Source organism: Lepidochelys kempii, chromosome 8, assembly GCF_965140265.1.
Source record: "Lepidochelys kempii isolate rLepKem1 chromosome 8, rLepKem1.hap2, whole genome shotgun sequence".
Classification (NCBI taxonomy): Eukaryota; Metazoa; Chordata; order Testudines; family Cheloniidae; genus Lepidochelys; species Lepidochelys kempii.
The window spans coordinates 3,243,851-3,269,903 of record NC_133263.1 but is presented as its reverse complement, the minus strand read 5'-3'; the positions used below and the strand labels follow the sequence as shown (position 1 = coordinate 3,269,903).

Sequence of the window (26,053 nt, the reverse complement as noted above, 5' to 3'; positions counted from 1 at the left end):
ACGCTCGCGTGGAGCCTTTGGACCTAGGAGTTTGCTTGATCCCTTCCCTTTTTTCTGCATGAAGCAGAGACTCACCCCCTCGGCTCTCCTGAGTGCGGGGGACTGGGCCCTAGGTCAGGCAGCGAGGGGAGTCCCTGGGGCTGGGGAGGCTGCAGTGCGATGAGCCAGGGGGAGGAGAAGCCTGATTCAGTGGAGTATCCGGCTGGAGCAGGTGCACACCCAGCCCAGCCGGGAGCAACTTTCCAGCTCAGCACAGGCAGGGCGAGGTCCTAGGTGCCGCTCCTCGCAAAGGAGGGGCAGAGGAGGCAGCCGGGAGTGGGAGGCATCGGCCCCGGGGACAGGACACACGCACCCGCCTGCGATCCGGATCTGGCTCCGCTGCTCCTGGAGCGAGCCCATGGAGCCGCTGTGGGGGAACCGCAGCTGTGCGAACGGTGGGTGCCGGGGCAAGGGGGGCTACACGGGGGGGGGATTGAAGTCCGGGGTGAGGGCAGGGGGGTGGGAACTGGCCCGGGACTGTAGGATTGGAAGAGGGGTCGGGTCGGAAGGGGGGTAGAGCTGGGGGGGTCTGAAGGGGGGTGAGTGAGACTGAGGACTGGGGTGGGGGTCGGAAGGGGGGTGGGATGGGATTGGGGTGTCATGCGGTCGGAAGCGGGCAGAGTTGGGGGTTCTGGGGGGTGAGTGGGACTGAGGACTGGGGTGGGGGTCGGAAGGGGGTGGGATGGGATTGGGGTATGATGGGGTTGGAAGGGGGCAGTTGGGGGGTTCTGGAGGAGGCTGGGGGGGTGAGTGGGACTGAGGACTGGGATGGGGGTCAGAAGGGGGTGGGATGGGATTGGGGTATGATGGGGTTGGAAGGGGGCAGTTGGGGGGTTCTGGAGGAGGCTGGGGGGGTGAGTGGGACAGAGGACTGGGATGGGGTCGGAAGGGGGTGGGATGGGATTGGGGTGTCATGCGGTCGGAAGCGGGCAGAATTGGGGGTTCTGGGGGGTGAGTGGGACTGAGGACTGGGATGGGGGTCGGAAGGGGGTGGGATGGGATTGGGGTATGATGGGGTTGGAAGGGGGCAGTTGGGGGGTTCTGGAGGAGGCTGGGGGGGTGAGTGGGACTGAGGACTGGGATGGGGGTCGGAAGGGGGTGGGATGGGATTGGGGTATGATGGGGTTGGAAGGGAGCAGTTGGGGGGTTCTGGAGGAGGCTGGGGGTGAGTTGGACTGAGGACTGGGGTGGGGGTCGGAAGGGGGGTAGGATGCGATTGGGGTATGATGGGGTCGGAAGCGGGCAGTTGGGGGGTTCTGGAGGAGGCTGGGGGGGTGAGTGGGACTGAGGACTGGGATGGGGGTCGGAAGGGGGTGGGATGGGATTGGGGTATGATGGGGTTGGAAGGGGGCAGTTGGGGGGTTCTGGAGGGGGCTGGGGGCAGAGGCTGGCCCGTTCGGGGGTGGGATGGGGTTCTGGTTGGAGGTAGCTTGGGATGGGGCTGGGCTGGCCATAGACCACCTCCCCCCCCACCTTTGCACCCCCAAGGGCAGACCCTTTGCAGCCCAGGGCTCTCGAGCTAGCCACCGGCCCCTGATTTCTCACCAAATTCAGGGGGAAAGGAGACAGTGCCAGGGCCTGTGGGAATCGGGGCAACAGCTGGGGCTGCCCCTCGACTCAGCCCTGCCTCAGGCACTGCTCCCATGGGGGTAGCACTGGACAAGAGTTAGGAGGAGGGGGCCCGGTGGGTTCCTCTGGCTAGAGGGAGATGCAGGGTGCATGTGAGCAGGAGGGCTCCAGGAGGTGAGGGGGTCCCATTGCAGGAGGGAGAGCTGGGCAGGTGTTTGTGCTGATCTGGGGACGGGGTAGCAGAGATCCCCCCATAGGGCTGGACTGGGTCACTCATCCCTGGGGCTGGGCTACCTCCTGTAATGCATTCAGCACTGGCAGGAGCAAGCGGGGAGGGTGTCAGGGGAAGTAGGTGGTGAAGGAGAACTGGCCGGTGCAGGGCTGGTTTCATTCCAGGTTCCCCCTACCAGACAGGCACCTTTGTCCAACCTGTTCCTAAAAATTGAGAGGAAGGAAGTCCACAACCACCCTGGGAACAGGCTCCTTGGGAGGGTGTGGAATCCCCCTCATTCGAGGGTTTTAGGAACTGGTTGGACAAACACCTGTTGGGTTGGCCTACGTTGACTTGGTCCTGTCTCATCCTGGGGGTTGTGTGCACCCTGGAGGCCCCATCCAGCCCTACAGTTCTGTGATTCTGTAGCTTGTTCTTTCCAAGGTGAAACTTTTTAAAGTTCCTGGCAGTGCTCGATCCAGCCCCTGTTCTGGGGGAGGCTGGAAATAGGGGTTTCCTCAAGGCGCTCTCCCGCCCACTCAGAGCCCTGGAGATGTGTGCTGCTAGCCTAGGCTTGGTGGGCTGCCCCGTGACACCTCCCTGCAGAAAGGTGTGAAGTGTAAAGCATCTGGCATTTGAATTGGAATGATAATCTGGACTGAATGCAGCTGCCTGGGGCCTAATGCCAATGAAGGTCAACAGGAAATGTTCCATTGACTCCAGTGGGATCATGCCCTTAAAGCACATGTGTGTGATAGCTCTGGCTGTGAAAATGTACGTGCATATCTACATTCATTTTGATCCTCGTGGGGCAGATCCGCAGCTGGCGTAATTGGCCCTAGCTCTATTGAAGGCAATGGAGTGATGACAACTGACCCCAGCTGAGAATCTGCCTTTTTAACTTCTAGAAATAACCAGTGAAAAGAATAAGAAACCCAGCTAGTGATTTTTAAAACTCACTCTCTTCGGGTAAGCCACAGCCACTTGTCCATGTGCCGTATTGAACGGTGTATTTTCATGTCTAGGGATGTAAATATCAACATCTGGGCCCTATTTGCAGCTAAAGTGATTTTTGTGTATCCCAACCTCTCTTTGGAGATACCTCCCCCCACACCCTACATAGGCATGTAATTCATTTTGCTGCCTGGAAGGCTGAATTGAATGTAACAAAAGAAGAGCTAGTAAATCAGCAAGCAGACCTCTGGCTTGCTCCCTCTCAGGTTTTATACTGGCTCTTGTTTGCATTGAAGGGGGCTGATTTTATTTGCTCTCTCTGAGGGACGTAAAAGCTCTGTCACATGAGGACATTGTGCAGCCAGGGGAGTTAGCAGTCACTTTTGTTCTAAGCCTCACAAAGCCTGTTCTATAGCAGAAGAAATGAGAGTAACTAAGCACTATGTTACCTGTGCATTACAGCATTTGCAGGGACTTACAAAGCAGCTGGGGGTTTTCTTCTTCTAAATTTTACTAATCCAAGATAGAAAAGACTCTATAGACCGTTTAACCCATCCCCCTGCCTTATGTAGGATTGTTCCCTACAGTATATATGGGAGCATTTTACACAGTCTAGAAAAAGAAACTAGTGATAGGGCTTCCACCAGGTCCTTTGGGAGGGAAGTGCACAGTCAGGGACTTTTCCATTGGATCATTTGCATGCAGGGCAATCCCTCCCGCAGAAACACCCAACAGAGAGGGGAGGGGAAGCTGCACAATGTGTCCAGCAGCCTCAGCCTGTCCCAACTTTTTTTGGTGAATTGCTCCCAGGGCCTGGGAAGTGGGGGATGTGTGAAATGATTGTCCATGTCCAACCAGACACAAAGAACTCCTTGGATGGGCACAATCCACATGGCGGGTCCCTCTTCCCATTGCTAAGACCAAGGCAATGCTCTAGCAGCTCATTGTTCTGATACACGCAGTATATTCTTTAAAAATTTGACACAGCTGTTTTGTTGCTCAGAGGCGATCTGCTCCCTAGTGGTGGAAAACTCTTCTGTGAAGTTCCATCTGGGCATGTTCTTCCCTCATCCATCGCTGTGTATTTTGTTAGTTCAAAAAAAGAACAGGAGGACTAGTGGCACCTTAGGGACTAACCAATTTATTAGAGCATAAGCTTTCATGAGCTACAGCTCACTTCATCGGATGCATTGTTAGTTCAGTACCTACACAGAGCGAAGGGTAGCGAGGAGCAATGTCTCGGGTGTGGTAGCAGTGTGAGAACCAGAAAAAGAAGCTCAACAATTTCCCCACCCACACCCATTGATACAGCTTTGCTGTAGAGGCTGATGTTTAGTGGTGCTTTACAAAGAAGCCCTTGATTCTTATCTACTTTCATGCCACTGAATAATGAATCACATTGATACCCGCAATTTCATCCTGCAGGATCTGAATGCTTTCCAACTTCACATGCATTCACCAGACAGGTGGCGTCCGCAGTGGGGATGGGAAGTGAGAAATTTTGGTCAAGGACGAACCTGGACTCCTAGAAAAAGTGCCAGGGGATCATTTGCCAGACAGAGCCTCTGGGCTAGATTCACCATTACTGAAATCAATGGCGTCCCCACAGCATATGCAGTGATGAATCAGGACCTCTTCTTTTCAAGGTCCCAGCTGAAGGAGACACACCTCCAGTAAATCTACCTAGGTGTTAATGCTGTGCCCATCACTGTGGTATCTGAGTACATAAAATGCCTGGCAATCAAAATAATTTGGAAGGATGAAGGGTTGAGTCAACCTTGCTGGTATTTAAATTTATGTTTTCAGGGAGTCTCGGTATTATCCCACTAAGGCACTCCTCCTTTGACCTAACTTCAGAATAATTATGTGGCAGATGCTCAGCTAGTGTAGCTTGCCAGAACGCAATTGAATCAAGGTAGATATGACAAGGATCTGAGGCTCTGCCCTGTAACTTCTGGGTTCTCAGGCATGATATAGTGTGCTTCTAGAGGGCAAAGGGGTACAGGAAAGAGGCCCAGCATCCTTGTCATATGCTGTAGTACTCTGAAGGAGATTTTGCCTAGGTTTTGCCAGAAGTTATGGGCATATGACATGGCCCCAAGTGCTGGATGCTGCCATAAGGGTGGCTGTGAAAACAAATGAGAATCCAACCAAGAGAATAATTCTTTTGTGTAACCTGACATAAGAATGGCCATACTGGGTCACAGCAGTGATCCATCTAGCCCAGTATCCTGTCTTCTGATAGGGTCCAGTGCCAGGTGCTTCAGTGGGGACGAACTGTACAGGTAATCATCAAGTGATCCATCCCGTCTCACCCATTCCTAGCTTCTGATCAACTCCATAATTGGTTGGTCTTTATTCCCAATGAACAGACCACAGACAATGTGCAGCAGAGAGGAAAGCTTTGTGAGAGGTTGCTATTCTAACCTTTAACTTAAGTATCTGCTCCTATAAGGGTCAGACCTTTTGGGAACTCCTGATGAAAAGCTCCTCTCTAATTCCATAGAAAAGCAAAATTACCAAATTAGGTAGAAATGCGGTACTGGAAGTGATGAGTGACAGACTAGCTGGCAGAGGGCAGCCTGAATAGGCAGGGTGGCATTGGAGTCTCTAAATCAACAAGGGTTGGATGTCTTTCTAGAAGATATGCTTTCGTTCAACCACACCTTATCAGGCTTGATGCAGAAATTACTGGGTGGAGAATCTCTGACCTGTGTTATGCAGGAGGTCAAATTAAATAACCATAATTGTCCCATTGGACCTTAAAATCGATGGATCCTGAGCTGTACACAAGTTTTGTGTCAAGGGGCCTTGATAACTAGTGCTGGTCAGGAAGCCAATTTCCTGCCCCATGGAAAATGTTATGATTTCAAAATTTTTTGCCACCCCCAAATGGAGATGAAAAGGCAGATTCTTGACATTTTTTGCAAACTGAAAATCTGCAAAAATTAAAATTGATTTTGTTGGTTGTTTGTCCCAAGGTATTAGAGAGACAAGGTGGGTGAGGTAATAGCTCACTTCTCTTGGTGAGAGACAAAAGCTTTCAACCTTACACAGTATCTCCTTTAGGTACTAGACAAATGACAGTCCTACCAAGGGAATAATTATTTTGTGTAACCTGCAGACCTGAAGAAGAGCTCTGTGTAAGCTCAAAAGCATGTCTGTCTCTCCAACAGACGTTGGTCCAATAAAAGCTATTACCTCACCCATCCTGTCTCGCTAATATCCTGGGACCGAGCGGGCTACACGAACATTGCAAACAATGTTTGAATCATGGCTGTTCCAGAATTCAGTAAACAGATCTGCCACTCCGAGCTGGGAGCCAGGCCATTCTTGGGTGTTTCTCTGGGAGCTTTCTGGTTCCCAGCCCTCACATGCTATATTGAGGGGCCATAAATAGAAGATAAATTGAAAGTCAGTATTCATTTTCAAATAGGGAAAGTGTCAATATTTTTTTCCAAGTTCATTTCATTCCCCCCGCACTCTATCTTGGTGCTGGTGGAGTCATTCCGACCTGGCAAATGCTTTTTAATGCTTCTCTCCACACTTTAGAGAAGTGTTTTATTCAATAAAGGTCTTCCTTCCAATTACTATACTCGTTCTAGATAGCCAATGATCTTCACCTGTTGTATAGTAAATCCCTTCTCTCGTCTGCCCCCTATATTTGTTCTGCATTTGCTGGAGTCAGTTCCTGACGGAAACAAAAAATGCCTTAGACTCTGATGGCCCTGTAGTAGCAACGTGATTGTACTGAGATAGACTGTCACTTAGCCTCCAGGGCGGTTAGTACATCTGGAGAGCAAGGAGTGTTTGTGATGCTGAATAAAGAGTGGGAGTCAAATTGTTATCTCTGCTTGTGGTGGAGAAAGGGGAAACTACTTCAGAGACTCAGTTCTTGAAGGACTTTAGCTGACAAGGGAACACTACTGATAACATACAGGACTCGCATAGTATATGAGAAGGATACTGTGACCCCTGCTGTGTGACAGTGATATTAACTTTCTGCAGCCCTGACCAATGTCATATGACAGGGGCCAGGAAATAAAGTTCACCCTCTTCCCAGCACTCCTGCATGTCACCCATTTATACCCAGGTGGGAGGACGTCCCAAAGCGCAGGACACTGTATGAAAAGGACCCACAAACCACAGCTCCTGGTTCCAGCTGCTGAGCCCAAGTTTTCCTAGAGTGTGTTGATACAAAACATGTAGTGTTGTTTTAGCTGTGTCGGTCCCAGGATATTAGAGAGACAAGATACAAACATGGCTGTGCAGTGTGTCCAGGTGTGGAAAAGTCAACACAAATGACACACACAGGTGAAGGAACACAAGCCAGAACAGATTACAGAATAGTGAGATGAGTTAGATGTATTCAAGTCATCAGCGTTTGATGAAATTCACCTTCAGGTATTTTCTCAGAACCATAAGCGATTATCTTGGAGGATGGGTGAGGTCCCAGAGGACTGGAGAAGGGCAAGCATAGTAGTGATCTTGAAAAAGGGGTACAAAGAGAACCTGGGGAATTAGGCCGGTGAGTCTAACTTTGATACCTGGAAAGATACTGGAACAAATGATTAAACAATCAATTTGCAAGCACCTAGAGGATAGCAGGATTATAAGGAATAGCCAACATGGATTTGTCAAGAACAAGCCAGGCTCATTTCCTTCTTTGACAATGTTTCAGGCCTAGTGGATTGTGGGGAAGCGGTAGGTGTGATATAGCTTGATTTTAATAAGGCTTGTGATGCAGTCCCACATGGCCAATTAGGAAAATGTGATCTAAATGAAATTTCTAGAAGGTGGGTGCACAACTGGTTGAAAGTTTATCCTCAAAGAGTAGTTATCGGTGATTCACTGTCAAATTGGGAGGACATATAGAATCATAGAATCATAGAAGGTTAGGGTTGGAAGGGACCTCAGGAGGTCATCTAGTCCAACCCCCTGCTTGAAGCAGGACCAATCCGCAATTTTGGCCCCAGATCCCTAAATGGCCCCCTCAATGATTGAACTCACAACCCTGGGTTTAGCAGGCCAATGCTCAAACCACTGAGCTATTCTTCCCCCAAATCTAGTCCAACTCCCTGCTCAAAGCAGGGCCAATCCCCAATTTTTGCCCCAGATCCCTAAATGGCCCCCTCAAGGATTGAACTCACAACCCTGGGTTTAGCAGGCCAATGCTCAAACCACTGAGCTATCCCTCCCCCCCCACTGAGCTATCCCTCCCCCCCACTCTAGTGGGGTCTGTCTTGGGTCTGTTACTATTCAACATTTTCATTAACGACTTGGCTAATGGAGTGAAAAATACGCTGATAAAATTCATGAGTGGCACCGAGCTGGGAGGGTTGTAAGCACTTTTGGAGGCCAGGATTAGAATTCAAAATGGCTATGACAAATTGGACGATTGGGCTGAAATCAACAAGATGAACTGCAATAAAGACAAGTGCAAAGTACTACACGTAGGAAGGAAAACACAAATGCACAACCGTGACATGGGGAATAACTGGCTAGGCAGTGGTACCTCAGAAGAGGATCTAGGGGATATAGTGGGTAACAAATTGAATATGAGCCAAAAATGTGATGCAGTGGGGTGCATTAACAGGAGTGTCATATGTACAACTACTCAGCACTGGTGAGGTCTTAGCTGGAGTGCTGTGTCCAGGTTTGGACGCTACATTTTAAGAAAGATGTGGACAAGTGGAACAGTGTCCAGAGGACAGCAAGGAAAATTATAAAAGGTTTAGAAAACCTGACCTATGGGGAAAGGCTAAAAAACCTGGGTATCTTTAGTCTTGAGAAGAGGAGACAGAGGGTAGATCTGATAACAGTCTTCAAATATGCTAAGGGCTGTTATAAAGAGGACAGGGATCAATTGTTCCCCTGCCCACTGAAGGAAGGACAAGGAGCAATGGCCTTATGCTGCAGCAAGGGTAATTTAGGTTAGATATTAGGAAAATCTTTCTAACTATAAAGCCGCCATGCCCCCCCAAGGACGATAAGAAGAAGAAGGATGTGGGGAAGTCCTCAAAGAAAGACAAGGACCCAGTGAACAAATCTGGGGGTAAAGCCAAAAAAAAAAGAGAAGTGGTCCAAAGGGAAAGTAAGAGACAAGCTGAACAACCTTGTTTTGTTTGATAAGGCAACTTATGATAAACTGTGCAAAGAAGTACCCAACTACAAGCTCATCACGCCAGCTGTAGTCTCCGAACGGTTGAAGATTCGAGGACCTTTAGCAAGGGCTGCCCTCCAAGAACTGCTCAGCCAAGGGTTGATCAAACTTGTGTCCAAGCACCGAGCCCGCGTGATTTACACTAGGAACACGAAGAGTGGAGATGCACCTGCTGGTGGGGAGGATGCTTAAAAAAGTTTTCCAGTCACCTCTGCAATATTTCTTATGTAAATGTATACAATAAAATTGTTGAATTAAAAAAACAAAACAAAAAAAACCCATAAGGCTAGTTAAGCACTGGAATAGGTTACCAAAGGAGGTTATGGAACCCCATCACTGGAGACATTTAAGGACAGTTAGACGAACACCTCTCAGGGATGGTCTAGGTTTGCTTGGTTCTGCCTCAGTGCAGGCAGCTGGACTAGTCGACCTATCGAGGTCCCTTCCAGCCCAACGTTGCCAGGACTCTAGAGCCATGCTGGGAAAAAGCTGCTGTGTCCAGCCACGCTAGCTGGAATCTTGCCAGCTAAGTGAGCCAAGGGTTTCTAACTGTAGTACAGATGGAGCTTAAAGCCTAGTGTCCCAGTGCCACGGATGTCTAACCAGGGCGTCCATCCACAAACTCATGCCACGTAATTGCCCCCTTGTTGAGGGTTTCATACATTAAACAATTAGCATTTGTGCCTCTGTTAAGCTTTTCCTTTGCTCCTTGATTTTGTTGTTGTTTGAACCTTTGATCTAGGTTCAGTTCTCTGCTCCACCACAGACTTCCTGTGTGACCTCGGGCAAGTCACTTAGGCCCAGGTCTTTCAGCTCCTAACTTCCATTCGTGTAGGAGGAGCCTAAATACTTTGTGAAGCTGCTTCTTCTCTCTCTGCCTCAGTTTCATGACAAACATAGTATTTACCTGGCTCCCAGGGGTGTTATGAGGATAAACATACTGAAGATTTTGGGGTGCTCACATCCTACAGTATTGGGGGGCCACGTAAGTATCTTAGGTAGAGAGATTCTGTTACTTTGAGCATATTCAGTAACACCTTGACTTCAGGGGGACTGTTCATGAAATAAGAGTGCATAAGGGTGCTAGAATCTGGCCCTAAATCATTTTTGTCAAGGCTGTCTAAGGAGTCAGTGACAGACCTGCGATTAGAATCCTGAGTCCCAGCCCTGTGCTCTGACCACTACATCACCATCCCTAAAGAAACACATTTGATAGAGTCCCATAGAATATTCTCGCTAATCCTTCACATTTGTTTTCTGTGTGTGTTGTCCTCACAGGTTCTTTGGTTCCTATTTCTTGCTCTTCTCGTTGGGTCGTATGCCAGGTAGTCAGTGACGGCAACCTGTCCACCTCTGTCCATAAGAATCTCACTTTGCACAGCAGCTGGGCAACACAAGTAGAAAGCAAATATGGATTCTACATTGGCTTGGCCCTTGCCATCTTCTCCAGTTTCCTCATCGGCAGCAGTGTCATCCTCAAGAAGAAAGGGCTGCTGCGACTGGTGGACAAAGGGGGCACCAGAGCAGGTATGGAGATTCAGGGCAGAAGATGGGGTTTCTGCTCCCAGAATCAGAGGCATTGTCCACACTCCCATGAGTAATGAGGCCGGGGGATATGCCTCGTGAGATCTGCTGTTGGTGTGTGTGTGTTTGCATCTGAAGTGCCTGATAACTGGGAGTGGGGGAACTTTTCATCCATCAGGAACTAGTACCCATCAGGGACTCTTCTCTGTGTAAATAAAACTGGATGTGGGACTCAAATGGTTCACAGCTCTGGTGCTAGCCCTTTGCCCAGGGGAGAATTTCACCCCTGCAGAATGGATCAATTCATTCAAATGGGATTGCACAGTTCTGTTCTCCATGAACCAAATCCTGCTTGTATTGAAGTCAATGGGGAAGTTTGCCATTGGATTCACTGGGACAGTACAAGGCCCTGTGTGTTTTTCCTGCACAGGAGAATGACATCTTATTAATGCAAAATGTCAAATTCATTTGCAGAGCCCAGAATATGTGTATAAACTTTCCCCCTTTCATCAAGTAAATATTAACTTCATGTTAAACTACATATAAATAATTCCCCATCTGTGTTATTTATTTATTATTATTAATAGTACAGTAACTGAAACATGCTGAGAACTCTACAGAATATGGTCTCTGTGCTGGAGAGGTTACAATCTAATCTCAGACGTGATGCAGCAAGTGAGGGCTGCTGTCGTTATCTTTGCCGTCTCAGAGAGGTTATCTTTTTGAGGCACCTGCACCCAGCACCGCAGAACCAAAGCGGTTCTAATGCCCTAAGAATGGTCAGGGTGGCTTTACTTCACAGGTAGAAAAGCACCTTGGATGGTGCCCATCCAAATTAGAGGTAATGATTATAAGGTCCTCTGTGTTCTTCAGTTGGTGTCTCAGGTATCCTACCACTCGCACCATGAGGTTACACTGACTATGACTTCACAGATGACACAGAACAGGGCGGGGCTTATTACTGAGTGGGCTGGCCCCTAATGGTATTGCTGACCCTGACCCCCACTGTTTTGCAAGGTGAGGATAAGTGATGCTGCAAGGCTTTACTTCCACTCCTTCACACATGTGCATTGTCCTTAATGAGCGGAGGGCATATCATATGCCGTCTTGCTGACAGATTGTATCTCTCCTGATTAGATGGCCTAGGGGGCATGACCAGAGCTGGAGCAAGAGGGATCTCTGTGAGAGCATATGAATGTGTCGTGCCTGTTGGAGCGAGTGGGAGCTGCTGAATGCAGGCTCTGGCTGAGGCATGCATGTGTGGGATTGTATTGCACAAGGGGGGACGGTATGTGCCAGGATGAGATTATGCAGTAGGGGCTTGAGCAAGGGGAAGCGTGTGTGAATTGCATCACCTTAGGGCAGCGTGTGGAGGTGGAGTCTGAGTGGGATATGTGGAAGCTCAGCTTGTGGTTGTTGGAGCACGTGTGTGCAGTGGGGTTGCACTGGTGTGTGTGTGTCTGTTGCCTGACCAGCCGTGTGTACAGATGCAAGGTAAATGTGGTGGATGTGTTTGTGTGCCCCAACAGGTGGAATTGGGGGAGGGGGGCGGAGTGAAGTCTGATCCCCCAGTTCTGCCCACTGTTGAGTTGCACAGTGGAGTTTATCCCATGGCTCTGGTGTCACCAATGTTTCGAACCACACCTGCAGCCAACCTCACTGTGTAACTACAAACCATAGCACCTAGCTCCTAGATAACATTTTTGATCGGTGGATCTCAAAGAGCTTTACAAAGGAGGTCAGTATCATTGTCCCTGTTTTACAGATGGGGAAACTGAGGCACAGAGCAATGAGGTGACTTGACTAAGGTCGCCCAGCAGGTCAGGGGCGAAGCTGGGACTAGAACCCAGAGCTCCTCAGTGCCAATCTGGGCCTCTAACTGCTAAGCGGTACAGATCCACCCCCAGGGTGTCTGCCCCTTGCTGAGGACCGGCCATATGCAACAGCCGATGTTGTAAAGTTCAGCTTTTTTGAGTTATCTGCCCAAAGAAATCTTAGGAATTTAACAGTAACAAAAGTATTTCCCCAGCTTCCTCCACCGCATCCCAAAGCTGAGCTAACTCCATAGTGGTCGCAGGGATTTTCCAGAGCGATTCACCATGGGGCTGAGCTCAAGCATGGAAAATTTCAGCCAAAAAGAAGAATTTCTGAGAAAGTTTTGTGCCAAAGAAAGCAGGAATTTCTAAGGGAGCCAGTGTGTAATCTTCTCCCTGTAGCTTTCACTGAGGCTCTTTAAATGTTCCAGTTCTAGCACTGGTTTCCCAAGTGTTCTTTATCCATTGCTGGCTCTGACTTTCCTTTTAGCCATCTAATCTTTCCATCTAGGCATTTATAGCAGGCTCATTACCATGGTATTTGAGCACGGCCCTCTGCTGCTGCCTACTTCAACATTCCTCCTAACTTGTGCTGTTACCTGGTAGTACCTGCTCAGCCAGTGTCATTGAAAACTGGGCCCTATCCTGCTCCCGCTAAAATCAGTGGGAGTTTTTGCTTTGTCTTTAATGGGGACAGGATCAGGCTCTTGGTGTGGAAGAACTTTAGATTCCACTTCCCGCCCCGCTTGATCCTCTGAACTCTTCCTTTTTAGAAACACATTTTCCACCATCTCATTTTTTTTTAATGCCATAAATAATTGTGCATCAGAAACACAGAGTCATGAAACTCCCTTTTTGCATTAAGTCAGGGATGTTATTATTCATTATTTGTATTCCAGTAACGCCTGGAGACCCCAACTGAGATCAGGGTGCTAGGTACTGTAAAAACACATAATGACAGAATCCCTGCCCAAATAGACATGACAAAGAATGGGAGAGGAAACAGAGGCCAAGAGAGAGAAAGCAACATGCCCAAGGTCAGCCAGCCCATCAGCAGCTTAGAATCGCGACATCCTGAGCAGTTTAGTGCCCTATCCACTAGCTAACACTGCCCCCCATGACGCCAGCAAGAGGCCTGTTTCCCCATCAGCTTTACCCGTTGTCTCTTCCCCCCACAATCTCCCTTTCAGGTTTCCATTCCACATCTGGGCCCTGGCCAAGGCATTTGATGCTGGGACCCTACAAGCAGTTCCCTGAAAAATAGCAACAATGACCATGGCTGTTAGTGGTCAAGGGCACTCAGCAAATCCATGCAAAGACGCTGCAAACTCATCACAGAGCTTTCAGTGCTTAGCACTGGCCGGGGGATAACGTTGTCTTTTCAGTGTTGTCCAATGGGATTAAATAGCTGTTTTCTATTGTATTTATGCTGCCCGTCCAGGCTGTAAATACCACCTTCTACTAACAGCCTTCTCAATCTCTGGTTTCCATGTAGGATTTTACTGATTTGTTTATTGTCTCCTCGCCTTCTAGGTTGTTTCAATAGTCATTTGAAACAGCCCCTTCATAGCTCGGAATCTGCTATTTCTTGTGGCTGTGGGTTATTTTTCTAGTAGTCCCTAAATATCTGTGCTTTGCTTTCCCAGGAGACGGAGGTCATGGCTACCTTAAGGACTGGCTCTGGTGGGCTGGACTGTTAACCAGTAAGTGGGGTTATTCACATTCCCATGCATGTATGGCCCTTACAAGGTTCAGAAAATGGAGGCGTAACCAAGCTATGATTTTAGCCAATTTCTCCAGTGGCTCGGAAGTTTGTTCAGTGTAGGGACAGATTCTCCACCCCTTGCAGATAGATAAATAGAGCAGAACCAGCATGCTGTGCCCGTCACATCGCAGCCCGTCTGGATTGCTTGCAGAACTAGTTCGCTTGGTTTTCCTGGCCAAAAGTATGAAAAGCCCCGGTTACACCAGGAAGGCTGGCTGGTCTGTCAGCGTACCAGGCACTGGACAAAGCCTGATGGACTACCAAGATCATGAAAGGGCACATCTACATCAGTAGGTAGATATTCGGGAGGCGGTATCCCCCGCTCCATCCCCCCGCTTGGTAACAGAATCCAGGATGTACAACTTCCTGCAGATCCCCCATGTGCGAAGCTCCCTCCTCGGGAATAGTTCTCACCGGGGTTATTTTGCCCCAAGATGCCCTGGCTCAGTTTACATGCAGCGTCGAAACCCCCAGCAAGATTCAGGCTCCTTCCCCAGCTCAGCCCTTATTGCTCTGAAAATGCACAATGACTTTAACGAAATACTACGTGTTGTAACTCACTTGTTGGCTGTTTGTTTTTCTCTTGTTTGCTCAGTGGGTGGAGGGGAAGCTGCCAACTTTGCTGCCTATGCATTTGCGCCTGCAACTATCGTCACCCCCCTTGGCGCCCTGAGCGTGCTCATAAGGTGATTTCTAGGTCTCTCTATTTTTATATTCAACCCCCTTTTCCCCCCAGATGGCACAAACGTGATTTACTCTGCAAGAAGAAAAACATCTTGGTGGTTGCTACAAAATGGACAAATAGGCGGATGCTCTCCTCAGCGCAGGATGTTGCACAAAGCACATTAACTGTTGGGTTAAATAACATATGCCACATGGCAACAACGTATGGTGGGGTGACCAGAAGTCCGGCGTTCATTTGGAAGCTTTTATAAAAACCTCTGTCTCTTCCTTCTTATTCTGTTCTCCCAGCTGCGGCACTGGTACCAGAACATTTTTGGCAGTGGATAGTGTTGCCAACCCCAAATGCCAAAAATCATGAGAACTTGTCACAAAATCATCCATTTCGGGTTCTCTTGATTTGCAGTCTGGCTTTTGAACTTTTAGGGTGCATTGGGATCACATTTTTGTACTTTTCTCTCCTGCCAGAGGGCTAGAAACTTATTTTTCTTTTAGTGAAAACTGGGAGTCTCGGATTTTCACGTGACTCCAGGAGCTGGGGCTATTTTTTCAAAAAGAGACCAATTACTGCAAGACTCACAATAAAAATGGGAGATTTAGCACCACTACAGTGGGGAACTGCCTCCAGAGTGGGTCATTTTGATAAGCAAACTCGTAGTTGGGTTCTACTGTCCCTTCAGAGAGTTTCTAAAGTTTAATAACTAAATAATTAATGGAGTGTTTGTTCCTTTGGTCCTCAAACCCCTTTCTTTGGGTGCTAGGAACTTCATGTTACCCACCTGAGCATGAATGGAACTGGCCACACTGTTAGATCCTCTGGAGACGCATTGATCTCTCTCCACCTATAAGCATTTTCTTTTCAAGACTTTAATTTTATTTCTACGTGAGCTGTGAATTTTAGGAGACACAGAGTCCAGCCTCTGCCATTAGTAACTCTGGTGTGAATCCAGAATAACCCACTTAACTCAGTAGAGTTACTCTAGATTTACACCCACACAACAGAGAGAAGAATTTCTTCTTGGCCTTTAATAAATGTAATTTACACGTAACCTTTTAATCTGCCTTTTGTTTAACGCTGGCAGTTCTCCCGTAGACGATTTGGGGGTATTAACGTATTTTATTGTTCTGACCCGCACAGTGCCATCCTATCATCCTATCTGCTCGGAGAGCGGCTAAACCTGCTTGGGAAGCTAGGCTGCATGCTGAGCATTGTGGGTAGCACAGTGATGGTGATACACGCCCCAGAAGAAGAGGAGATCACCACTCTGGCCGAAATGGCTTCAAAACTGAAAGAGCCCGGTAAGCACCAGGCAGTTCAGCCGGCTCAAAGATGGGGCCGTTTAGCGGAAAATGTACGTGCAGCAGATTGAAGGTCACATCCAGGAGTTTTTCTCTAGTTAGGGACCACGCCTCCAGGGGTCTAGCTGAAGGATTGAATAGACTCCATGGTGCACCCCTATAAACTGTTTCCCTGCTGTCCCCCTGTTGTGCATTCTAGTGTTTTAGACAGTGGCTCTAGACTCCTGGAGAGGGCCCGTGGGTTTTTTTGTAATCAGCACTTGGGATCCAGTTGTGCAGGTTTTAGAGAATCATGGTCTTGCTGTTGCATTTGCTGTTGTTATTTGTATGACTGGAGCATCTCGGAGCCTGATTCTGTTGCTGCCATTCTCTGAGGGGCATCCATATCTGGGCTGAATTTGTACTTGGTGCCTTTTCCCACCCCAAACCATTTGCCGTCTCAGCTTCTAAGGTGCTCAGGATGTGAATACCTGGAGTAGAGCAGGTCAGCGTTAAGGTGGCCAAGCTGCAATGTGGAGGCAGCATGGCTGTTTCCTACAATCAGCCAAATCCCCTCCTCCTTTATGCCCGTGGACCCATGTGCTGAGCTGGCCCTACACATTGCCATCTGGTTCGAACTTTCCCTGGGCAACAAGCTCATTCATAAACTGGTAACATGAACCCCCGACAGGTATTTGTCTAAGGCCTTAGACTGGGACTGCATTACAAGTGACGGGGGAGTCTTTGGTCCCAGATCTGTAGCTGGTGGAAATCTACATAGCTTCATGCAGTTTCGTGGCGCTACAATGTTTTCCACCAGTTTGAAGATCTGGCCTTTTATTTTTTTTTCAAACTGTATTCCTGCGTATGTCAGGTGTGTTACTGCCTTACTCTGGGTTACAGTGCTTCTGACCAGCCGTGGGTGGGTGTTTGATCTCTCTGGCGTATCCCAAGTAACGCATGCTGTCGTTATAGCCTGACTGTGCATGCCTGTGGATTTCATGTTGTCATTTCTTGCCTCTCAAAGGTTTCCTCGCTTATGCTGCCATCCTCTTAGTAGGCTGCCTGATTCTGATCTTCTTCCTCGCACCCCGCTACGGGCAGCGCAACATTCTCATCTACCTCACCATCTGCTCCGTGATTGGTGCCTTCTCAGTGTCTTCCGTCAAAGGCCTGGGGATTGCCATCAAGGGCTTCTTTGCTGACCAGCCTGTCCTGCAGAACCCGCTGCCCTGGATCCTCATCCTCACGTTGGTGGCTTCCGTCACCACTCAGATCAACTACCTCAACAAAGCACTAGACATTTTCAACACCTCCTTGGTATTTCCCATCTACTACGTGTTATTCACCACCATAGTCATCACCACTTCTATCATCCTCTTTAAGGAGTGGGTCGCCATGTCGGTGGTGGACATTATTGGGACAGTTTGTGGCTTCCTCACCATTATTTTGGGGGTGTTTTTACTCCATGCCTTCAAAGACATGGACATAAATTTAGGGAACCTACCACAAGTTCTTCAGAACAGCGACCAGGCACCAGCAATCAAGGACGACAAGAACATTCTGATAGAAGTGGATAATTCTGACATGATTGCCGATGATAAACCCAAAGTATTCATGATCTACAGCTAAAGCAGAGATATAAATGTTCAAGGGCAGAGGATGCTGCTCTGAACAGGCTAAAATGTTACTGAGCAATTTTAAAGCAAAAGCACAGAAAGTAAAACTAATCATGGATCTGACCAAATGCTACAGGAGTCAAATGCAATCTTCCAGTGGGCTTTGAAGCAGGCCTGATGTCATAACACGAGCAAGGGGTATATTTTGTGTTCACCCATAAGACATCAACACGAATAGCTGCTGAAAGTGGCAAATCCCTTGAAATATGACAAGCTTGAAGCAAAATTCTTCTCTGGGATCCTTTCTGAAGGCCGGTCTCTCAACATTGTCAGATTCTAGTGCATGAGCTGCACACCTTCCTAACCAGAACTCAGGCTGATGTTATGCTTACTTCAAACTGACCTCCACTGACTGACTGATTAGTGGGTTTTGATTTCTTTACAGCCCCTATCGCAAGGGCTCTAGGTACTTCTACAAAACTTAAAATACATAGCAACAACAAACAAAACGGGAAGACCCCCAGTGAATATTCTGCCCTTGCAAACCCCCTGGCAGCTTACCCAGACAGATAGCAAGTCCTGACATATGACGACCCCATAATGTTTCCAATCCCCGAAAGCCTGCGGGAAAAGATGGGTTTTCAGCATGCCATTGGCTTGCCAGAGCAAGTTCCATAGTAAAAGGTCCACTCATAGAAAACACCCTCCTCTGACCCACCAACCCCCTGTTTTTAAAGCCAGGGCACACCCTCATCCTGGGCAAGTAAATATTTAGACAGGCAAGTAAGGTATCATTTGTTTTTGTTGTCATCCTACCAAAGGGCAATCAAACAGATTTTATACCTAATAAATTGTCAGGGTAAATATGCAACATGACTTTATGAAACCTCTGATGATTTTAACCACAGCATCGTAACATTTGAGAGGGGCTTGAACCAAACATCCTTAAAGAGGAAGTTCAGGTCAGATCTGAACATAGTTTCTGTCGCTTTAGTGAGACAAACCAAAACCTCAGGTCCCGACACCCTAAATGCTGAGAAAGTTTGAAGCTGAATTTTGCAGCTCTCACCCCTCCCGATGCAGCATATACCCTAGCAGTGCAAGGAAGTCAGCAGTGTTTGTCCTAAGGTGGCGAAAGCTGCCACAACTGCCTAACTGCAGGAGAACCTAGTCTATCTGAGTGCATGAATGTAGAAGAGGGGACTCACTGCTGGAACTCCACCCCCCAGTCCCCAGATTGCTGGATGATGTGGTATAACAGGCTCTCCTCCAGCACCCCCATCTGAAGGACCCCAAAGAAAGCAGCCAAGCTCCATCCACACACTGCTTGCTGCCTCCCCAGACCACTTCCTAATTTCTAAAACTAATTTCTAGTTTTTTCCACAGCCCCTTCCTAAGCTCAGACCTCCCCAGACGCTTCGCTCCCCTCCCAGGTGCTGCCGAGTTCTTGCCCATTCTCCATCAGAGCACTACCTCCCTGGCCTTCTCCCTAGAAGCCCATTCCTACCAAGCCACTAACGCTCAGGGCTTCTTCCCTGGACTCCCTTCCCCTATTCTAGGGCCTCAGCTCCAGTCTACCCCCAAAGCCAGCCACCTATGGGTGACATCCTCTGAAGCCCGCCCACCCACAGCCCTCTCCCATTAGGGCCAGCCCCAGGCTGCCACCTCCCTCCAGCTGAGCGTGTGCTGCCTTTTGTGCAAACCCTCTTGCTCTCAGCTGGGCCCAATCATGAATCAAAGCCACCTGGTCCCCAGCCAGTTAGGAGCATCTGGAGGGGGTACTGACTCCCTTATAGGGTGAGCCAGCTGAGCTAATAGCCAGTGCAAAGTAGCAATCATACGCGGCAGAGCTCAATATTGCCAGTGGTGAAGAGCTGTAGAAGGTACACCCCAGCCCCTAAATGATCTCTGATTGCGTTTCCTCTGGACACGAGGTCGCGCTGAATGGCTCAGCAGGCAACTGGATGAGAGAATGCAGTTCTGCTGCTCTTGATCTAATGATTTCACATTGGATAGCCCCAGACTTCAGCTTGGTAGTTCAGAGAGGTTCAGACCTGGGGGGTTGATTCAGTCTTTTACAGAGACGAGCGCTTAACCAAATGCCAAGATTTCAATCAGCTCCGCTTGGAAGTACCTGCAGATTTCTGAGGGGTTGGCTGTGAAGTTTTGGTTCAGCCCCATCTCTGCGTTGACCTGTTGTTCTACTAGGACATTGCTGTGTGCTGGGTAACACCGTGGGCTGTGACAGCGCCAGGATTGTGTTTTAAATGATCTGCATTCACTAGAAAGGTGAACGATGCCACTTAAAGCTGTAGGGCCAGATTCTGCCAGTTTATGGGGAGTAGTAACTTTGCAATGGGACTTCCTCTGCAGGAAGGGACCATTCAGCTTGAGTAATAATGGCACAATTCACACCTTAGAGAATTTTTTTTAAAAAAACAGGGCTTTGGCAAAGTGTGTATATCTACAGTAGAAATTAACTTTTCTTTTTGTGAGCTGCGGGCGGGGAGGAGTTGTTTCCTGCAGCACAATGTTAATTAGCTTTCACGTGAGTGTTTTTCACATTAGCTCTAATTGATGCTGAACTTCTTCTGTAAAGTTACTGGGCCTGATTCTGCCCTTGCATGAGCCAGTGTAAATCGGAAGTGAGCTCAGCGGAGCTACAGCTGGGTAACATCAGGGCTGGAGAGTGCCGAATCACTGACTGTCACTGGCTTCCTCAAGACTTAGCACCTTTCCTTGGTTAGTGAAAGTGCTTCTTTAGCCTGGAAGACCAGGTGGGTGCAAATGCTAAAGACTTTTTTGGCAAACGAGATTAGTAATCAAATAGGCAAATGTTTTCGAAGCTGAGGTTTGGGAGCCCATTGTGGACTGTTTGGGGGATTTGTGGGATCCCACTGGGGGATTTGCAAAGCTAGTTTCCAAGTCTTTTCTCCCCCTCATTTAAACCCAGATGCTTTTTGTCCCCAAGGGAAGTGTGAGCTGTACATTAGAAGCTGGGCTGGCATAAGTGGGTAACTGATCTCTGGCTGTACAGATTTTTTTTTTTATTCGAATTTTTCTTCCCTCACCTCGTCTTTGCACAGTCTCTCTGTCTGTGGTTTGCACTGTGCCCTGCTCACCTTTCCCCTGGATTTTTACTCTTCTCTGCACAGCTCCCTCTTCCACAGTCTCTCAGCCACAACCCCCACAATCTGAGTCCTCCACCGCCTTTTGAACCCACAAGGTGCGCTTTAGTTAATCCTGAATCAAGGCTCGGTTGCTGGTAGCAACCGCTGTGTGCTGAGTAACAGGGAGCCTTCAGATGATTGTGATCTAGTTCCCCTACATCTGAGCATGGCTCATGTCAGTCTCCTGAACTCACACATGGATCCCTGAAAAACAGCTCAGCTCTCTTTGGATCTGGTTTAAGAACACGGCTCGTCTCAGCACACAGGTAGACCCTCTACGTGCTGGCATCCAAGCGCTGAGTTCAAGGGGAAGATCAGCAGCTGGGCTAAATTGTCATAGCTCCATTGACTTTAAATGGAGCTAGGAGCCCTCCGGTGTCTGGGTTTTTTTTAAGGGTTGGAGATGTGGGAAAATCTAATAGATACAGAGCCAGCGTTTTCCAATGAAAACCCCCAGCACTATTTTATGAGCGGAAGGTTCAGCTAATGAGCTCAGCACGTCAGCACTACGCTCAATGCACGTCACTTGTGACCAGCTGAATATGTGGGTTGTCAGTGTCCTGGGGCAGGAGATCGGAGCAACATGCTGAGCCGGAAGTCACAGCTGGGAACTGTGAAAGTCAATGTCCCCTGGACTCTGCCGGGGAACTGCCAGAGCTCACGTTACGTCCTTTGGGGCCCTCAGCACAAGGTGATACAAGACACGCTCTGGCCCTGCCTGCAAGATCCTGGGAGCTCTGTTCCTAATGAACATGCTGTATACATACTGGGAAGAGGCAGAATTAATGTAACTCTGTGACTAGCTTTGATGTTTAACTGGAAGCAACCCCCACGTTCAAAGACATTTCAATAACGTTTGTACTTAGAGGGAGAATAAAGGAGTTTTGTACAAACTCTTGAGGGCTGAGCTGAAATCTTTTTGAGTGGTTCTTGACTTTATTGCTATGCGGCACGTCGGTAGACTACCGGCATCCGCACCATAGCAAGAAATAGAACCGTGGAAAAGAGATTAGAGCAGCAGCTCCCTCTCCTGGTAAAGAAAAATTGTCCTTGCTGCTTTACCTGTTATTCCAGTTTCAGTTCATAGCCATGGCTTTGCTTCATGGGTTGAATTTTGGAGAGACAAGGCGGGTAAGGGAGTATCTTTTATTGGACTAACGGCTGTTGGAGAAAGAGAGAGACAAGCTTTCATGCTACACAGAGCTCTTCTTCAGGTCTGCAACCGACTGGAGTCTTTGCAGTGCCTAAGCTTACCTAAACTTTTAGAAGGCTTTTTTCCTGGCATGGCAGCACTTCTGAACATGGCACATCCCTATTTAGGAGGGTATCAGTCACCAGGCTGAGCTATTGCTGTCTGGCATTGACGCCGTTAGCAACACTCCCATGCAACATTTCAATGACAATTGACAACAAATTTATTAACTGGAAACGAGGCAAAAGGCACAGTGAATTGCATTATTCAAGTATTTGCATAGGTGCACAGAGAGCATTATTGTAAACAATACATGGACCTAAGAGAAAGTGACACGTACTTTGTCTATGTTCTCCCAAATAATACTTTTTTTTTTTAATCACGTTTTATTTTCTCCCCCCTCTTCATTCACTCAGCTGAGACATGCGGAAATGTAAAGTGATTTACTGAGTGTTCCCTTTTATGATATCCCAGAACTGCAGGGTTCCCTTCAGGGCATGTCCAGTTGTTTTCTGAGCTTCGTGTTCCCTGGCTCTATTCCCCCACCCACTGAAGTCAGTGGAAAGTCTCCTAAGGATTTCAGTGGGCCCGGATCAGACCCAGAGGCTGTCGCTGAGGTGTTGCTGTCTGCAGGCGTTAATAAGTGTGTGTGTGTGTGGTTTTAATAAGATGTCGAGCTATGTTCAAAATATGTATCTTCTGCTGATAGGGATTGAGGCCTAAATGCATGATGTGTCCTTTCCCCCCACCCTGTGTCCATCTAGTCTGTAAGCTCTTTGGGGCAGGGACTGTCTACCACTCCTTGCACAATGGGGGCTCATTCTGGATTGGTGCCTTGGCACTGCCCTAATAAACATGATTCACAGCACTGAACGGCGTGGTGAAAAGCCAGCTAAGGTGGCCATTACAATCACCGGAAGATAAAAAAAACCTCTGAGAAATAACTGGCTGCTGGTGCGAGTCCCTTCTTACCACCCTTCCTTCAGGGTCTTTTGCAAGGAAACCATACAACTAAAGAGGGGCCTACAAAAATACTTTGATTTCATCAAACTGCAAATGGCTGCTTTGCATTGAAGCACAGGTGCCAGTGGACAGTCATTAGGACCAGGTGTGGAGAAACGCATTTCAAGGTTAGTGAGAGTCACAGTCTCATTCACTTACGGCCCCATTTGGGGGACATTATTGGTTGGTTTTTAAGGAGTATGAAAATCTCGGCAGAGGGGCCAAACTAACCATTGCAGTGAGTAGACAGCTGGATGGTAACAAAATGCCCCGTCTACTTAAAGAACCTTGAGGAGGAAGAAGTGCTAACGTTACAAAAAATGGCTCGGTCCATCTTTAGATGCCATCCAAACCTAATGTGAATGTTCAGAGGTATTTCTTCATGGCCAGGCAGCAATAATGGAATCACAACCCAGAACAGGGTCTTGCAGCAAATCGTAGGGTTTCTTACACCGTGCAGCCTGGACTATTTGGCTTGAAGACCTCTGTCCATAATAAGTCTGATATGACATAGCTTCTGTGTCTCTAACTCCGGAATTGCTGATGTTCACACATGAAGTAATTTCAAAGAAAACAGAAAAATTGCTAGGGGAACAAAATGTCCCAAATCTAAAATCCTGAGACAAAATGCGTAGAAACCCAAATCGGATAAAAAAAACAAATTCACAAGGTTAAGGATTAGGACCTTCAGTTTAAAGTGCACCTGGACAACTGCCTCCACTAGGTCCATTTAGAGGAGAGTTTGGATTCAGTCAGCTGTCCAACAAAAGCACCATATGTCATATAAATCTTCCATTGCTCTCCCAACTGGGAAGCTTTAAAGTTACATTTCTTGTTAGTCTGGTGACCAGGTACCCAGTGTTGCTCTGTATTGCTCAACACAGAATGGAGGCTGATGGGCTATATACAGAGAGTGTACCGGTCTGGTTAGCTGTGGTACCCCATTATGGCAGGAAGGTTCCACCACCCGGACTTCATTTTAACTCCTTTTGACTGTTCACCCTGTATTTTCTTTAGAGAGTTTTTCTGTAGTACCTAGTCTAAGTCCAAACGACACTGATAAGGGCACATGAACCAAGCTGGAAATGCTACTAGATCTTACACTTACATCAACAAGACAAGACACAGCGGAATCGAGCAGTTAATGCAACACAACTGACTGGCGGTGATGGAAAGGATCTTGCTCGGGATGATCTGGTTGGGAGGAGGTTCCAGCCCAAACTTATCAGCAAGCCCAGGTTACTTCAGCGTGGCATATTTTCCACTGTTTCCTTCCCCGCTGCTGGCCAGTCAGTCAATGCCCAGGGAAACAGAATGGCAGTGTAGCAGTGACACACACGTGGCTGCTCTGGACAGACCGGGGGAAGCAGAGGGGCTTGATCCTTAGAGCACCGCCTGTCAAGTCCAGCAGCTGACAAATTCAGATCACTGAGCACTAAATTACTGATGAAATATAGAGTGGAGGTGTAGCTATGCCAGCCCCAAGATATTAGAGAGACAAGGTGGGTGAGGTCATATTTTTTTAAAATATGGAGCACGCTCTCTCCCCAGCCCCCCTCTTCTGCATTATACATTGCACAATAATATTTCACCGCTATTTTAAACAAGTAACTCCTGTATTGCAGGAAGCCAAAGGCACAGTGGGCCAAATTCAGCCTTGGCATATACTGATGCAATTCCCATTGGCGTCACTAGGCGTTGCATCTGCCTACACCAGGACTGGTAGCGACATCCATTTGTGCAGGGTTGGATGTGGCCCAATGAGCCAGGTGGGAAACATGGGGCTGGGGGAGAGGGATCAAGCTCTGTGCATGACCTGTGTATCTGCTTCCTGGTGACAAAGACATCCAGTTTCTTGTGAGATCCCAAGTCGACATGGAAAAAATCCCTGTTTGGCTGGATGACCCCAGCCCTGCAGCACAGAGTGCCTGGCCATCATTTTTGCAAGGCGTTCACTCCTCTGGCTAGCTTCACCGTTGAATTCTGGTGTGGGGAGTTACAATGAAAAAAAGACACTGAAATAAGTATTTGTGAAAAAGAAAAAGCTTCCTACTTGTTCTCATTCAGCTCACACCACAGAGGGGCAGGCCAGGCTGTCTCAGTCCAGCTGACTGATAGAAGAAACCCTGGCAACTCATGCCGGTTCAGACCTGTATCCCGCTTCTGGCAGTGGCCCGTACCAGACTCTTCACAGGAAGGCTCAAGAATCCCCATAATGGACACTTCTAGCGTAACCCACCCATAGGGAAAGTTTCTTCCTAACCCCAGGCAATTAGAGGCTGGTCTCAGACTTTATGGTAAGGTTTCATTTATAAGGGTGAGTCAATGATTAATAGATGCTATAAGCACATTACATGGATGAGTAATGTATTCTAAGCAAGAAACAAAGAACTTTGAATTCACATTCAGAAAAGGCATCTATATGGCCAAGCCTATAGGGTCCCCAACCTCAGGGCATAAGAAATGTTTGCAGTCAACTGCACACGACCTAAACCTTTCCTTGCAGTTTACATACCTGAGTAGTGTGTGTTACAGATGGTTATAAGTTAGTCACTGGACAGTGGTGTAGCTAGTTATAAGCCATGGTCTCAAACAGTCCATAAACATTGATTAACCATTTATTAAAACACCTATTAATCATTTATCAACTCTTTATCAATGGAACCCTAATATAAAGAGTGACAAGATTGGAATTTTCCCTGAAGCAGGAAAGTTTATATCCCTTATAATTTTTGTCCAATCTAATATAACGGTGCATGTATTCAGTAGTCATATAAATGTCTAATTCTTTAGGAATCCTGTGGCAATGAGTTCCACAGGCAGTGTGTTGTGTTAAAGCATGTTTACTCTGACCAGGTCCAAATTGGTTGCCTTTCGGTTTCATTGGATGGCCTCCTTGTTCTGAATTTATGAAAAAGGGTAAATAGGAGTGACTGAATTACTTTTTCTATAGCCTTTATTATTTTGTACACACCTACTGCCATGTCCTCTCTTATTCATCTCCTTTCAAAATACCTCCTCAGTGGCCATTCTGACTAATCTTTTACGTCACCCATCCCTGGACCCCAGAAT

The 26,053-nt window shown here is 47.8% G+C and overlaps 2 protein-coding genes and 1 pseudogene across 5 annotated transcripts in view; 2 read left to right on the top strand and 1 right to left on the bottom strand.

Moving 5' to 3' along the window:
- The first annotated feature begins 237 nt into the window (after positions 1-237).
- On the top strand, positions 238-22,881 carry NIPAL4 (NIPA like domain containing 4). The gene is made up of 6 exons (XM_073355216.1): positions 238-434; positions 10,215-10,463; positions 13,921-13,977; positions 14,635-14,725; positions 15,859-16,019; positions 17,026-22,881. Exons 1-6 carry the CDS (start codon positions 398-400, stop codon positions 17,628-17,630), a joined length of 1,200 nt encoding a protein of 399 aa, XP_073211317.1. The 5' UTR covers positions 238-397; the 3' UTR covers positions 17,631-22,881.
- LOC140916216 (small ribosomal subunit protein eS25-like) lies at positions 8,260-9,163 on the top strand (annotated as a pseudogene).
- ADAM19 (ADAM metallopeptidase domain 19) overlaps positions 22,185-26,053 on the bottom strand; it is a 52,342-nt gene continuing 48,473 nt past the window's right edge. For all 4 annotated transcript variants that reach the window (XM_073355211.1, XM_073355215.1, XM_073355214.1 and 1 more), the window contains one exon: positions 22,185-24,964. In XM_073355211.1, the coding sequence (XP_073211312.1) occupies positions 24,917-24,964 (48 nt within the window). In that variant the 3' untranslated portion in view covers positions 22,185-24,916. The remainder of the gene's footprint in view (positions 24,965-26,053) is intronic.

Excerpts from the sequence above, each read along its gene's own strand:
- NIPAL4 (XM_073355216.1), top strand. The coding sequence starts at position 398 with ATGGAGCCGCTGTGGGGGAACCGCAGCTGTGCGAACG. Across the intron at positions 10,464-13,920 it reads CAAAGGGGGCACCAGAGCAG|GAGACGGAGGTCATGGCTAC; the intron begins GTATGGAGATTC and ends TTGCTTTCCCAG. Across the intron at positions 14,726-15,858 it reads GCCCTGAGCGTGCTCATAAG|TGCCATCCTATCATCCTATC; the intron begins GTGATTTCTAGG and ends TGACCCGCACAG.